The 15,834-nt window shown below is 41.7% G+C and overlaps 1 protein-coding gene across 6 annotated transcripts in view; it reads left to right on the forward strand.

Moving 5' to 3' along the window:
* The window catches only part of NMNAT3 (nicotinamide nucleotide adenylyltransferase 3), a 109,812-nt gene that overhangs the window by 38,677 nt on the left and 55,301 nt on the right, over positions 1 to 15,834 (forward strand). For 3 of the 6 annotated variants that reach the window (XM_025376148.1, XM_025376142.1, XM_025376146.1), the window contains exons 2-3: positions 591 to 690; positions 10,946 to 11,094. The exons of 1 other annotated variant lie outside the window; for it this stretch is intronic. Coding sequence is in view for 3 of the 5 variants with exons in the window: in XM_025376142.1 (XP_025231927.1) it covers positions 10,986 to 11,094 (109 nt within the window). In the remaining 2 variants the exon portion in view is untranslated. Of the gene's footprint in view, positions 1 to 590; positions 691 to 3,997; positions 4,035 to 10,945; positions 11,095 to 15,834 lie in introns of all 6 variants that reach the window. 2 more of the 6 variants (XM_025376143.1, XM_025376144.1) reach the window with 2 other exon arrangements.

Below are 15,834 nucleotides of genomic sequence, written 5' to 3' on the forward strand. Positions count from 1 at the left end.
AAGGCAGGGACTGTGCAGTTTGAGAGAGGGATGAGCAATAAAGATATTACAGAGGTGGAACTATCAAGGCAGGGGAGGGAGAAGAGCCACATGGCTGCCAGTTTTGTGATTTGAGCACTAGAAGGGCCATGGTGCCGTCCCCTGATGTCATTATGAACAATTGCTTCTGCATTTTGCTGCTACACAGGGAAGCCCTCAGGGCTGTAGATGGCACAAGATGCTTTCCCAACACTAAATGTGGCATATTGCCCACTGTTAGACTGGAGTGGGGGCCTTTGGGTGGACCCCAGGTTGGGTATGGGCAGAGGCAGGGAGAGGATAGAGGAATCAAATATTACCTCTAAGGTGGGAATCAGGAATCAGGGTCTTTGGATGGGACTCAGCCAAGGCAGCAGATACAGTTTATGGGGTTAAAACAAAATTTAAGTTTGGAAGGGAACTGACACCCCAGATTAGGAGGCACAAATTCTCAAAAGGGAAAGCAAACCGGGTAAAGAAGAAGTGCCAGATGCTGAAGGCAGTAATGGGGATGGGAGGGTGGACAAACCTGGGGCTCTGCTGTTTTGACTTGGGGAATATTTCTTCCACAGCTACCTGCTTCAGCCTAGATCCTGCCATGAAGTGGGCTGCTGCTCCCTGGCTCCCACTCTGTTCTACTTTTCACTCTTACCTTGTCTCCCAATGAATAAGGTAAATATCTCTTAAAGTCATCTTCCACTCTGCATTAGACCCAGTGGGATCCCTGCCCTCAGGGGTTTACAGTGTGCTAGGCAAGGAAAGAGTGGGGGCTCAAAAATATAGACTAAAAATATTTGTCTGTATCTAGACATACAGTATATCACCTTTACAAGGTTAGAGGAGGGAGCTCTGACTTCCAGGTGGGCCTTGCAGGAAGCTCCACAGGAGAGTTAGCATGGAAGAGAACATTCTAACACTAAGAAATGGCATAAACAGAGGCCCAAGAAGCAGGAACGTGCAGAAGACACATCAGAGAATGGTAGGTGATCCCAGCTTGACGATGATACGGAGTACTTGTAAGGAATAGAGAAGGTGGGTGAGAGACAAGTAGGAGAGGTAGAGTGAGGCCAAAATCTCCATTTTCCGTATGGGTCACTAAGGCTGAGACTGACCGATTAAGTCATAGTAAGCACAAGGCTATTTGCCAGATATTTCTGGCTTTCTACCTTCAGCACATGGAGACGAATTGTACTTTCTAGCTCACTGTAGTTGCATGGGATCTATAGAGGTGACATGTGGCAATTTGGGGCCAAGCGTAAAGTTGCTGGTGAGGGACTTTCCAGAGCCTTCTTTCTCTCTACTATTGTGACTAACTGCATTCCATGTAGTGGCTGGTCTATCATCCTGAGTCATGGATTGAGGGACAATTTTGTCGATGACACAGAGCAGAGCCTTCAACCCGTGTGGAATGGGTATATATTATGAACATGAAATAAACCTTTATTGTTTTAAGCCACTAAGATTAAGGGTTGTTTGTTAGTGCAGCTTACCTGGCCTGTCCTGATTGATACACTTAGTCAAGATAACTCGGTTAGGAAGTACTTGTTGGCTTTGATTCCATGTCTGTCTTGTCATCAAGCCAGTGTCAGGCAGATGCCCATGGACCTTTAGGGGCCCATAAACAGGGTCAAGTCTGGAGCTGTAGATTTGGACATCACTTACACAAATGTGGAAGGAAATGGAAAGAAAGTAATAGAGATTTAGTCTGTGGGCTTTAGGGGTGAGGCTTCTTGCCCTCATGTTCTTTCTGTCCCACAGGTTTGTAGTCAATTCCACGTGGTCTGTTGATAAGTAGGACATCACTGCTGCCTGCAGGGTTTGGTGGTTCAGAGATGCTGGCTTGAGTTTGTTGACAGCTGCACACTCATAACATTGCTAAAAACTTCATAAACTCTGATGTCTGGAAATAGCCCAAGTGATTTGAGGTTTTGCTCACTTGTAAATGTTTGAGTATTGTGTCCACAAATTGCAAATTGAGTAACTCAATTTTGAGGCACAGCTGTTATTTGGAAAAGACCCATCTAGGAACGCAAGCTCCTTGCAAAATAATTGTGCTTCATTTTTGTCAAGTATCAGAAAACCATTAAACTGCCAAGCCATATGGCAAATGCCCACTAGAAGCAGAGTGCGACAACGAGCCATAATGAATCTGTTTTGGGGGAGAAGTAGATGGGACAGCGTCTGGTTTTTGTGATCTACAGAAAATCACATTTCAGCCATCCAGAGTCCTGAGTAAGGATTTTTCCTCCCATGAAAAATTCATGTAGCAAATTAAGTTATGGTAGTTTTTGTTTTTTCCTTAGGTGAATTTTTTCCCTTTCAAACAATGTCCATTTGAGTTTCTGCGTATAAAATAGACTTAACTGGGGCAATAGAAAGTTCTAAAAGTTTACATACTTTTCCATTTTTATATACTAACACAAGAAACATTCATTAAATATTGGCATAGCAGTTAGAATTAGGTTTAGCTGTGTATAATAGAAAAATGGAAAATAATGGTGGCTTTGAAGATCGTTTCTCCCCCAGGTAAAAGAAACCTGGAGGTAGGCAGCCTGGGGCTGGTATGAAAGCTTCAGGGTCATCGAGTCCTGGTTTTCTCTTGACCTATTCTTTGTCAAACCTGGAGTTGGTTCTTGTCCTCAGGGTCTAAGATAGCTACCATACTCCAGCTATCACATTCCTGGTAGCAAGAGTAGAGAAGAGGAGAAAGGCATGCCTTTCCCTTTTAAAGACAGTGCCTGACCTAAGATCACTGGCCAGACCTTAGGCATGTGGCCTCAGCCTACTGCCAAAGACATTGGGAAAGGTAGCAATATGCCCAGCTGAAGGCAGGCATTCTGTGACTAAAGAGAATGGGAGAATGGATATTAAGGAGTCACCAGCAAACTCTATCCTACCAGAGGTCCTTGATGCTTGTTCTTCCTGCTAGATTATAACCTTCTTGAGGACAGGAACAGATTTTATTTACTCCTCTATCTCCAGGGCACTAGCACAGTAGCTAGTAGGTTGTGTTTTTAATTTTCTGCTATTTGCATTCCTAACAGCAGACCCAAAACACTCCTCACCTTCTAACCCCCTTTTCTGCCTTCTTTGTCCAAGTTGACAGGTCAGCTATGATTTGAGGCATATTTATTTTTCATCATTAGAAAATGTTACTTCTACCAGAATGATATTAGACTGTCTGTTCCTGTGTTTTTCAATATTGACTCTAAATTCCAGAGACAAGAGATACTTAGAGGAGGATTGTTTTATTGGAGCTAGACAAATGACTGCAGCATTGGTACTTGGGCTTGACCTTCCTCATCAGCACCCTTCAGTGGTGACATCTCCCAGGCCGAGCTGGTCTGAGTGAGCTGACTAATGGGTAGAAGGATGCCGAATGTGTGTCCAAGGGCTGGCAGGTCTTGATCATGGGTAACTAGAAAAATGGGAGGTCTTTTTCAAACAAGGTAAAGAACTGCCTGGAAGCTGGTATACGGAGTGGCAAATTATGTTTTAAAGACAATGAAAGACAAAGGAGCTAATATTTCTGGAGAACCCTCTGTGGGCCAGGCACTGTGCTAGTTGGGTCACCTCCAGTAACCTTCATGAGAGTTCTAAGAGGTAGATATAATTATCTCCATTTTCTATGTGGCTCACTGAGCCTTGGGAGGTTGATTGGACTCTTTACCAGAAAGCAAGCACAAACCCTTCCCTTCCAGGCATGTTGAAAGAATTAGCATTGATGTGTGTGAAGTTTTTAGCACAGTGCCTAGCCTATTACTCAATAAACCCAGTAGCAGTTACTCAGATGTACTTTATTGCAGCAATTGAAACTAGTCCCAAACTCATGAGTATGGCATTGCAAGAGATCTCATTCCACTCCCTGTGCTCCTTCAAATCTTTTGAAATTTCTCGAAACTGAAGAGTGGGCTGCCTGCTTTCCTGGGAGTCTCATAATGAGGATGAATGCTTAATTGACATGTTTGTGTCCTCCAAGGGGTGGCTGGCAGAGGATCCTCACACTGACAAGGAAGGCATGCTTTGCTTTTGTTTTTAGCAGCATTGTGTGCCCGTAGCGACAGCAGGTGAATCCAACAAAGTTAAAAGGGAAAACTACTGGAGTTCGCATGAAGGTTGATTGCCCTGGAGAAGTCGACACACGCACACAGATGGAAATGGTTTCACCGAGTCCTGAAAAATGTGGTCGTCAGCCCCACGTACAAACCATGACTTGTGTTTTCTTTAAGATGAGGAGGCTGGTCAAGAGGTCTGTGTAATGAAAGATGTTTGTAGAATCCATTTCCATTCTGCCTGAAGCCATCTGCTTTATGTCTATAATAAACAGGGATGTTTTCAGCCACTTTCCCAGGCCTGGCCCGTTAGAAATGCTCACTGCAGGGAAAGGTAAATTAACTGCCTCCCAAGCCATGAGCATTAGCACATTACATCTGCAGTGACGGCACTTAACCTTCCCGGGTCGCCTTCCTTACTGTGCCTCTGTGACGGCCTGTGACAAATGGGCTAAGGGGTGCACACTAGGTTAGAACTTAGTACGCATGGAGTATTGGCCAGCATCACATTACGTGGTGAGCCAGGTGAGATGTGAGCAGTGGAAGAGACCATATTCCAGGAAGATGGAGGCTGCCTGGCCTTCTCCAGCCAGAAAGACCTGAGGGCAACTGGGGCCGTTCTGAGACTTTCTGATGTACCCACTGTCCCTGAAACTTCCTGATGCACTTGAGTACTCTTTCTGAAACACAGACTGAGCAAGTCACATCCCTGTTTAAAATCCTTCAGAGGCTTCCTCCTTGCCCATAGGATAAAATCTAAACTTCATAGGCACCCAGGGTCCCTCGTGATCCTTCTACACTCTGCAGCTTCATCTTGAGCCACTCACACATCAGCTCCTGCCCACACGTGAGCCATACTGACATCTTTCAGCTCACCCCCCACCTTCAGCTGCTGTGTCTAGGCCTTTGCAGCACTATGCCTTGTGCCTGACACAGTGTTCGCTATCTTCCCCAGCATCTCAATTCCCTCTCCATTCCTGCTGTAGCTGGAAAGTCCTTTCTGACAGCCTGCCACTAAAAAGTGTGTTAACTTCCTATGGCTGCTGTAACAAATCACTGCAGCCATAGGAAACTAATGTGTGGCTTAAAACACCACCAATTTGGCCAGGCGCGGTGTCTCATGCCTGTAATCCCAGCACTTTGGGAGGCCAAGGCAGGCAGATCAGCTGAGGTTGGGAGTTCGAGACCAGCCTGACCAACATGGAGAAACCCTGTCTCTACTAAAAACACAAAATTAGCTAGGCATGGTGGGACACACCTGTAATCCCAGCTACTCAGGAGACAGAGGCAGGAGAATCACTTGAGCCTGGGAGGCGGAGGCTGCGGTGAGCCGAGATCATGCCATTGCACTCCAGCCTGGGCAACAAGAGCAAAATACTGTCAAAAAAAAAAAAAAAAAAAAAAAAAAACCACAAATGTATTGCCTTCAAGATTTGTAAGTCAGAAGTTTAAAATGAAGGGGTCTGCATTCCTTCTAGAGACCCTGGGGACAGTCATTTCCTTGCCTTCTCCAGCAGCTAGGGGTCGCTTGCATTGCTTGGTTCATGGCCCCTTCCTAGCACCTCTCTCTTCTCTGACGACTGCTTCTTTCATACATCTCTTTCTCTGTTTATGTAGCCCCGTTGCTGCCCTCTTTATGGGGGCCTTCAAGATAAAACTGAGTAATCCAGACTACCCTCCTCATTTCAAAAATCTTTATGTAATCATGTCTGTAAAATCCCTTTTACCATGTAACATAACATATTCACAGGTTCCAAGGATTAGGACACGGTCATTTTCAGGGGCCAATTATTCACCCTCTCACAGTGAGGTGTTAAGCCCTGAGCCCTTTCCCTGGGGTTATTGTCTGTTGAATTGTCCTTCCCATAGATGACTGGAAGCTCTTTGAGGGTGAGGGCTACATCTGCATTTCCTCCTATTGCATCCTACTGTCCAGTCGAGGGCCTGGCCACTAGTAGATGCTTAATAAACAGTTGTTCACTGAGTAGTTGGCAGGCAGGGCAGTGCCAGAGACCTGGCTGTTGTGGAGAAACTGGATGGACTCTGAAAAACAGTGCAATGAGCAATGTCTAGGCAGTAAAATCTGGAAGGAATTGTCTGGACCGTCTTGGCAAATGGACAGCCATCAACCTCCAGTTCTCTAGGGCAGAGGGATGACCTCGGTGTCAGTTTGCAGGAGGCCAGCATATCCCTGTTGACAGGATCATGGTGTTAAAGAGGGCCCAACAGGCAAGGATGTCTTTTTTAAATTTCAGATTGAGTGAAATTTAAAAAAGTGAAGTGAGGCTTTGGGGAGAGATATTGTGTACCTTCAGGGAGCCAGAAAGTTCACTTTATATCTCTGGAAGACTCATTCCATTGACTGGGACAGAACCAAAGAGAAGAGGTAGCCATCTGACAAAAATACTTGGTTAGGGATAGACATTGACTCTCTTGTTCGTTCCACACACATTTCCTGAGTACTTATTGGTGCCAGGCACAGTGCTAGGAGTTGAAAGGACCAAGATGAATTTAAAAACCACTCTCTAATCACTTGAGCCCAGGAGTTTGAGGCTGCAGTGAGCTGTGATTATGCCACTACACTCCAAACTGGAAAAAAAAAGTGAGACTCTGTCTCTTAAAAAAAAAATTTAAAAATAAACACCTCTAAGAGATTATCTTCCACTTGGAGAAGAGCAACATGCATAAAAAGCAATGACAATTCTCTGGTGAAGAAAGAAAAAGGTGATAAAATGTGAAAAACAAGTACAGAGTTAGCATGATAGTGGGGGGCTATTGGGGGAGATACAAGGTAAATATTCCAGGGAGAAAACCTTGAAGGCAGATCACCAGGGTGGCAAGGATGAGGATGGCATTTCAGGTGGTCATGACTGCATTTGCAGAAGCAGCATGTTGTGCTTGAGGAGTGGGACGAGATGCTCTCTGATGACTATGGAGTGGGAGGCAGTAAGCTGGAGAGGGGGCGGGAGCCAAAGGTAGAACCTGTTTGCCTTGTCTCCAGTTTAGTGATAAATTCCAACAAGCCTGTACACCACATTCTCAACTTGTTAAATCCTTTAGCAGCAATTATTACTCTGTGGCCTCCATTAAATGCTTATTGATGAGAAGCCTTTCCCAATAGCAAAAGTCTCCTTCACTTGCTCCGTCTCACTAGATATTATTAGATGATAAGGGCAGATGGGACACTTTTATGGCATGCATCTTGCCTTGTGTCTGATGAGACTGGCACTCAAATCAGAGCCAGTTTATTGTCCTGGTGGGTCCCTGGAGTGAGTCCATTTTAGCCCTATCACTGTATTTCTCTGGGTTTGGCTTGGGAGGGTACTTAGTTGAAGCAAATTGGAGTGTACAAATGGTACAGGTGCACTGACCCTGTTACTGATCCTGGGAATGAATGCACACTCACTGTGTCCTTCAGCCTGCGACGTGGCCCAGACAGAGCACAGTCTCCATTAGAACAGTGTGGCTCAGTATGCCCACAGCAAAAAAAGAAAAAGCAAGAGGCACTTAATAAAGGTCATTTATTCTCCTTCTCAGCATCACATTTCATTGCTGTTGATGCCACCATTCAAACAAATGTTCTAATTTACAGTTTCTGGGAACTTTTGGAAAAATGGATGAGAGCCCCCAGGTTACTTGAGATGCTACAGTTACATGTTTTAATGGTTCTAACAATGTATATTTTGTCAAAATGAAATAGAATTTTGAAAGACTTCATAATAGTTGTAAAAAACAGCCACCTTTTCAGTTACAGTCATCATGAGGCTGCTCTTGTGAATAGCTTGGCACACTTTGCAAATATCTCATTAAACCATCCAATCTCCCTGGGAAAAAGCTAGCAGCAGCTTGTTGACTGCTTTCTTCCCACACAGTAGGGGGGATTCCTGCTGCCTCAAAGGAAGTGTGAAGACACCACGGCCCACCTAGGCTGAGAGTTTTTCATCTTCACACTGTAGCTCAGAGTACACACCCTCCAGCCAGCCAGTGCCCTGTTTCAGTCTTCACTGATCCCTACTCTGGGCCAGGCTCTGTGCTTCGAGCTGAAATCCCAGGATGGAGAAAACACCACTTCCTTTCCTAAAGGGTTTACTGTCCAGTGGATAGGAAAGACATATAAGCAGGCTTTTTCAATAAAATGCGGCATGTGATTTATTAAAGGTAAGTCAGAGATGAGTTAACCTAAGCTAGATGTCAAAGAAGCCGTCTCAGCAGCCTTCCACCCTCCCAGCACCCAGACACTTGTATCCCCAACTCTGTGGCAGCCACGGTGGATTAGTTAATCCAGTTTCCAATACCCTTTCCCTTACTGTTCTCACTAGAGAGGCTGTCAAGCTAAATAGATGCCTTTCTAGCCTTTGTTGTAGCTAGAGTGGCCATGTAACCTAGTTCTGGCCAATGAGACAGAAGCAAAATCTACAGGAGGTTCTAAACAAGCTCTTGTGTTCTTGATTAAGAGGAATAGCTAATCTGGTACAGCTTCTTGCTCCTCCTTCTTGCCTTTATTGAGGTTATGATGGCTGTAGCTGCAACAGCAATCTTGTGACCATGAGAGAGAAACTGAAAGAATTGCAAGTCATTGTTGAACCCATGATCTAATGTCATTAGGTGCCTACTTCCAGACTTTTTGTCATGTTAGAAACAAATGAACCTCTCTTTGTTTAGACCACTGAGGTTAGGCTTCTGGTATTTGCAGCTAATATATCCCTAACTGATATAGGTACCTAGCAAGTAATTGATAAATAGTGATTGAAGTAATAAATAATGTAATCATATGAATTGGGTCTTAACATATTGGGATGTGCTGGGGGGTTTTCTGGTTGGAGGAAACCAAAATAGCCTGTACAGAAGGTTGAAGCAGGAAGCCATGAAGATGTCACAAAGAAGTCCTAACAGGTAGTTCATTGTTGCTAGAATATAAAGTAGGAAGCTGGATGAAAGCCTGGAGAAGGAGATAACATGGGCCAAATTGAAACAGTTTCCTTTGATACAAGCAGGGTCCCAGGTTCCTGTGACTGAGCACTCTACATGTTGCCCCCAGAACTACAGGATTACAGCTAAGACCATCATAGCAAGATGAACAATAAAGGCAGTAAATGCATTCCTCCTGTTGGTTGCTGTATTATCTATTACTGCATAACCAATTACACCAAAATGTAGCAGCTTAAGACAACACATTTATTTATTATTTTTATTTATTATCTCACAGTTTCTGTGGGTCTTGAATCCAGACATAATTTAACTTATAAAACCTGTCTTATAAAGCTTCCGTCAGTGTTCACAGGGTTGCAGTCACATCTGAAAACTTGACTGGGGGAAGATCATGCCCACACTCATGCACATAGTTGTTGGAGATCCAGTTCCTCACTGGATGTTGGCCACCAGAGGTCTCTCTCACTCCCTGGGCCCATGGGCATCTCCATGGGGCAGCTCACAACCTGCCTCCTGGCTGCATCAGGGTGAGCAAGTGAGAAAGCAAAAGAGGTGAGCAAGAGGGAAGCCAGAGGCCTTTGGTAACCTTAGCTCAGAAGTGGTAACCACTACTGCTGTATTCTGTTTGTTGTAAGCAAGTTTCAGCCTATACTTAAGGGATGAGATTACCAGTGAATTCTAGAAGGATCACTGGGAGCCATCTTAAACACTGCCTACCACAGAAACACCGCCATCTCCTTTCTCCTCCTGCTCCATCAGGGTCAGCAGTAACAGCACCTTTCTCACCATTGTTGTCATCATCACAACCACAGTGATTGTTTATTAAATGCTTCTTCTGTATCAGGCACTTTCCATATGTAACTATCCTTACTATAACCTTGTAAGAGTAAGTAACTTATCCCCATCTTGCAGGTTAGAAAACTGAGGCTCAGAGAGGGTCTGTGGTTTGCCCTAGGCCTCACAGCCAGTGAGAGGCAGAACTAGGGGTCACCCAAGGCCCACCTCAAGGACGCAGCATCTCAGAGGCAAGAGAACCGTGTCTGCCAGCCAGTCCTGGAGCCTGGGCTGTTTCCTTCTCACTTTTAACCTCAACAGAGTGAGGTCAGAGGGTGGACTGCACCCTCTCAAAATGGTTGGGCCCCAGATAAAGGACAATATGTGAGATCAGAATTCAGTCTGCATATTAGATAATAGTCCAGTAACAATGTTGGTTTCCTGATTTTAATCATTGTTCTGCAGTTATGTAACAAAGTGTCTTCATTCTGAGAAAACACATACTGAAGTATTTAGAGGTAAAGAGATTTTATGTCTATGACTTACTCTCAAACATTTCAGAAAAAATATTTATAAACAGGTATGTATGTGTGTGGAAAGAGAGTGAATGATAAAGCAAGTGTGGTAAAATGTTAACATTGGGGAATCGATAAAGAGTATAAAAAATTTTGTATAAATTTTGTAACATTTTTTCAATAAGTCTAAAATTGTTTCAAAGTAAAAAGTATTTTAAAAGTGCTAATATACTCTAGGACCTTGTGAGATCTATTAGGATTACCAGAAATGACACTGTGGGGGTCTTCTAGCCCTCCTTCTGACCCCAGGGTGATCTGTCGGAGCCCAAGGAGGATATAGAAGTCCAGAACAGAACATGGGTTCTGGGATCAGGCTGCCTGGGTTCCAGTCCTGGCCCAGTAGCTTCTAAGGTCCCTGAGCTGTATGAGTAACCACTCAGGGTTGTTAAAAAGGACTTGGCAAGAGAAGGATATACCTTGGCATAGCACTTGGCGTACTTCATGGCCCATGGCAAACCCTCCTTAAATGTTGTTTTAATGGCCTCCTCAGTCATCTTACAAGTTGAGAAGTAATGGTCTGTGTATGGTTTAGAGAGACTGATCTGGATAATTGTCTCAGTGCTAACTCCCTGACATGAGCTTTTGTCCCCATAAAAGCAGGGTGGCCACTGCAACGGGTGTGGATGTGCCGGACAAGATGAAGAGCCGAATCCCTGTGGTTCTCCTGGCCTGTGGCTCCTTTAACCCCATCACCAACATGCACCTGCGCTTGTTTGAGGTGGCCAGAGATCACCTACACCAAACAGGTCAGTCAGGGGGCCCTGAGTCCAACAGAAGAACTGATGGGTTAGGCTTCATGGGGCTTTTCTGGCTGCTGGCATCACTATTATTAAAACAGCTCAGTTTATTTATTCACAGCATAACTAGAGGCATTTTTTTTTTCATCATATTCAAAGGGTTGATGCTTACAGTCTTGTGACATGTATACAAGTCATACACCTTGCATAGACCTGAACACATCTCAAGGTCTGCCCTCCCTGCCCACCTCACATTGGCAATGAATGACAACAGGCCCTCTATAGAACCTGTGCCACAATCAGGGCATCCTTTCTGGTACTCCCAACATCTACCTACACAGCCAGATGAATAGGTTGCATATGCCTTAGAAAGCTCCTGATACTCTTCAGAGGGTAAGCAAATGCTTGACAACGGGCATTTTGACATTTTCTCATTTTAAAGAATATATCTTAGATTATTACAAATTAATAATCTTGTATATAGGGCATTTCCAATACAGATGGCATGACTTGGCAGAAATATTTAATCAGCTGAAAATATATAATCTGAGGATATTTCATCTCCTTGACTTTCTATTTCATTATTAAAGGAGTAAAGTGACATTTATAATCTGCATGATTGTTTCTGAAGAATGTAAGTAATGTATCTGTTGGCTATCAAGTATATATGAAATTATTTACTTGTATATTTATGAATGTATTATGTATTCATATATGTATTTTGTGTTTCTATATTGTTTGTAAAAGTTTGCCTTTAAGGACATTGTTTTTATACCAGAATCGATTCCTATTTACTTTTAATATAGCAAAAAGTAGTTGAGTAACGTGGAAATCATTTCTTCAAAGAAATAATGCATAAGTATTAGTTTATTTTAAAGGAAATATCTTTATTTTAAAAACATATTTTTATTTAAAAAGTGAAAGTGAGTGTCTATCCTTGATAAATAAATAGCTTAGTAAATAATAGGAATAAAAAATATTCAAACAATTCATTAAAACTAGTTGGTGGGCATTTTTAGACAGTATACCAAAAAGGAAGTATAAATGGCCAACAAATTTAGGGAAAGATGCTCAAAATCACTAATAATCAAAGAAAGTGCAAATAAAAATGTGATAAACTATACAAAGTGATAAGCACCACCATGAGGGCATCTCCTGTGGCTGCTGGAACACCACAGAATTGCCACCATCTGCCACTGGGCTTATAGTTAGTGCTCAAAAAATATCTGTTGCAGGATTAAATAGTTTTAGCCTATGAGACTGGCAAAGATTAAAGATGGACCAAATTCAGTGCTGGCAGAATAAAGAAGCACTGGCAGTAGTAGGACTGTACTGGTAGTAATAGGATAAATTTTGAGGACAATTTGGTGTTCTGTGACAAAAGATTTAAAGTCTCTACCCATACTCATAATGAAGAGAAAAATGAACCAATGGAAACCAAACCAGATTTGATGCAGATGTTATAATTAGCAGACAAAGACTTGAAAACAGTTATTATAATTACGTGCTATATGTTCAAGTTAAGCAGAGATATGGAAAATATAAAAGGACCCAAATCAAACATCTAGAATTAAATACTACAACCTGTGAGATGAAAAATACACTGTAAACAATAAAAAACAGATTAGACATTACAGAAGAAAAGGTTAGTGAACTTGAAGATATAATAACAGGAACTATCTAAAAATACAGGAAGAAAAAAATTTAAAAAAGAAAGAATAACAATGAGATATGGGAGAACTTGAAGCAGCTTAATATACTTGGAATTGGAATCCCAGAAGGAGAAAACAAAGGAAGAACTAGAAAAAATATTTGAAGAAATAATGACTGAAATTTCTCCAAATTTTATGAAAACCCACAGATCCAACTATCTGAACAAACTCCAAACACAAGAAACATTAAGAACACAACACTGAAATATATAATAATCAAATTTCTCAAAACTGGTAATAGTCAAAAGCAACCACAGAACAAAAATAAAGATGACAGCAGATATCTTGTTACTGAATTTACCAAAAAAGAATTTAGTGTAATAACATTGTTAAAGAACTGAAAGAAAATACTGTCGACCTAGAATTCTATATCCATTCCATATCCGGCAAAAATATCTTTCAAAAATGAAAGCAAAGTAAAGGCATTTTCAGATACTCAAAAGCTGAAAGAACTCACCACCAGCAAACTTGCATTACAAGAAATGCTGAATTCTTCAGGCAGAAGGAAAACAATACCAAACAGAAACATGGACCAACACAGAGGAATACAGAGCATTAGAAATGGTAACCACATGGGGCAATTATGTAATATTTCTTATTGATTAATTTTCTTTAAAAGGTAATTAACAGTTTAAACAAAAGTAACAATACACTGTGGGATTTATAACTTATGTAGAAGTAAAATATATGATAACAGTAGAATAAAGGCTGAGGGGGTAAAAGGGAATATACATAAAGTGGTATAACATCACTTAAAGATAGACTGTAAGAAGTTAAAGATATGTTTTAAACTCTAATGCAACTGTTAAAATGAAGCAGTTAGTGTTAATAAGCATACAGAGGAAGTAAAATAGAATTGGAATATACTCAGTTAATTCAAAAGAAGAAAAAGAAGAAACAGATGAGACAAACAGAAAACAACATAAGAGATTTAAACCTAACTATATCAATAATCACATTAAATATAAGTAGCCTAACAACTTCTGCAAAGAGGCAGACTGCCAGATTCAATAAAATAAGCAAGACCCAACTATAAACAAGAAGCATACTTTAAACATAGAAACCCAAATAGGTTAAAAGTAAGAGAACAGAAAACTGTCCTATGCTAACACTAATTAAAAGAAAGCTGGAGTGGCTATAGTAGTATCAGAGAAAGTAGATTTCAGAGGAGTGAATATTACGAGGGATAAATAAGGTCATTTCATAATCATAAAGGGGTTAATGCTTTAAGCAGAAGTAATACGCTTTTTGCACTTAGTAATATAACTTCTAAATATATAAGAAGCAAAAACTTATAGAATTGCAAGGAGAAATAGACAAACCCACATTTAGAGTCAGCTATTTTAATGCTCTTCTCAGTAATTAATAGAATAAGCACACAGAAAATTAATAGAAGACTTGAACAACACTATTAAACAATTTGACCTAATTGACATTTATAGACCACTGCATTGTACATCACAGAATACACATCCTTCCCAAGGGCACACAGAACATTTACCAAAATAAGCCATATTCTGAACCATAAAACAAGTCTCGGCCTGGTGCGGTAGCTCACGCCTGTAATCCCAACACTTTGGGAGGCCAATGTGGGTGGATCACCTGAGGTCAGGAGTTCGAGACTAGCCTGGCCAACATGGTGAAACCCCATCTCTACTAAGAATACAAAAATCAGCCAGGTATGGTGGCACGCACCTATAATCCCAGCTACTCAGGAGGCTGAAGCAGGAGAATCAGCTTGAACCTGAGAGACACGGGTTGCAGTGAGCCGAGATCATGCCACTGCACTCCAGCCTAGGGAATGGAGCGAGACTCCATCTCAAAAAAAAAAAAAAAAAAAAGTCTCAATAAATGTAAAAGGACTGAAGTAATACAAAGTGTATTCTCTGACCACAGTGGAATTACATTAGAAATCAATAACAAAAAGAGCTCTGGAAGATCTCCAAATATGGAAATAAAATAACATACTTCTAAAAACTCATGGGTCACAGAAGAAATCAAAATGGAAATTAGAAAACGTTTTGAACTCCATGAAAGTGAAAACAATATATAAAAAATTTAGGATGCCACTGAAGTAGTACTTAAGGAGAGTTTTATAATACAAAATATTATATTAGGAAAAAAATGGTCTCAAATCAATGATTTCAACTTCCACCTTAATAAACAAAGGAACAGATGAAAAACAAAATAAGCAGAAGAAAGGAAATACAATAATGTGCCACACTATGACATTTCAGCAAATAACAGACCATATGTACGACAATGGTCTCATAAGGCTGTAATGGAGTTGAAAAGTTCCTATTGACCAGTGACGTTATAGCATCATGTCTCAAGGCATTACTCATGTTTGTGGTGATGCTGGTGTAAATAAACCTACTGCATGACTAATCATATAAAAATCTAAAAAGTCTACCATAGGCCAGGCATGTTGGCTCACACCTGTAATCCCAGCACTTTGGGAGGCCAAGGCAGGTGGATCATGAGGTTAAGAGATCAAGACTAGCCTGGCCAAGATGGTGAAACCCCATCTCTACTAAAAATACAAAAATTAGCCAGGCCTGGTGGCGCACGCCTGTAATCCCAGCTACTCGGGAGGCTGAGGCAGGGAATTGCTTGAACCTGGGAGGTGGAGGTTGCAGTGAGCCAAGATCGAGCCACTGCACTCCAGCTTGGGTGACAGAGCGAGACTCTGTCTTAATCAATCAATCAATAAGTCTAGCATATACAATTATATACAGTACATAATACTTGATAATGGTAATAAATGACTAAGTTACCGATTTATGTATTTACTATATGTTTATCCTTAGAGTCTATTCTGTTTGTTAAAAAAAAAAAAAAAAAAAAAAACCTCACACCTGTAATCCCAGCACTTTGGGAGGCCGAGACGGGTGGATCACGCGGTCAGGAGATCGAGACCATCCTGGCTAACACGGCGAAACCCTGTCTCTACTAAAAATACAAAAAAACTAGCCGGGCGTAGTGGCGGGCGCCTGTAGTCCCAACTACTCGGGAGGCTGAGGCAGGAGAATGGCGT

Source organism: Theropithecus gelada, chromosome 2, assembly GCF_003255815.1.
Source record: "Theropithecus gelada isolate Dixy chromosome 2, Tgel_1.0, whole genome shotgun sequence".
Classification (NCBI taxonomy): domain Eukaryota; kingdom Metazoa; phylum Chordata; class Mammalia; order Primates; family Cercopithecidae; genus Theropithecus; species Theropithecus gelada.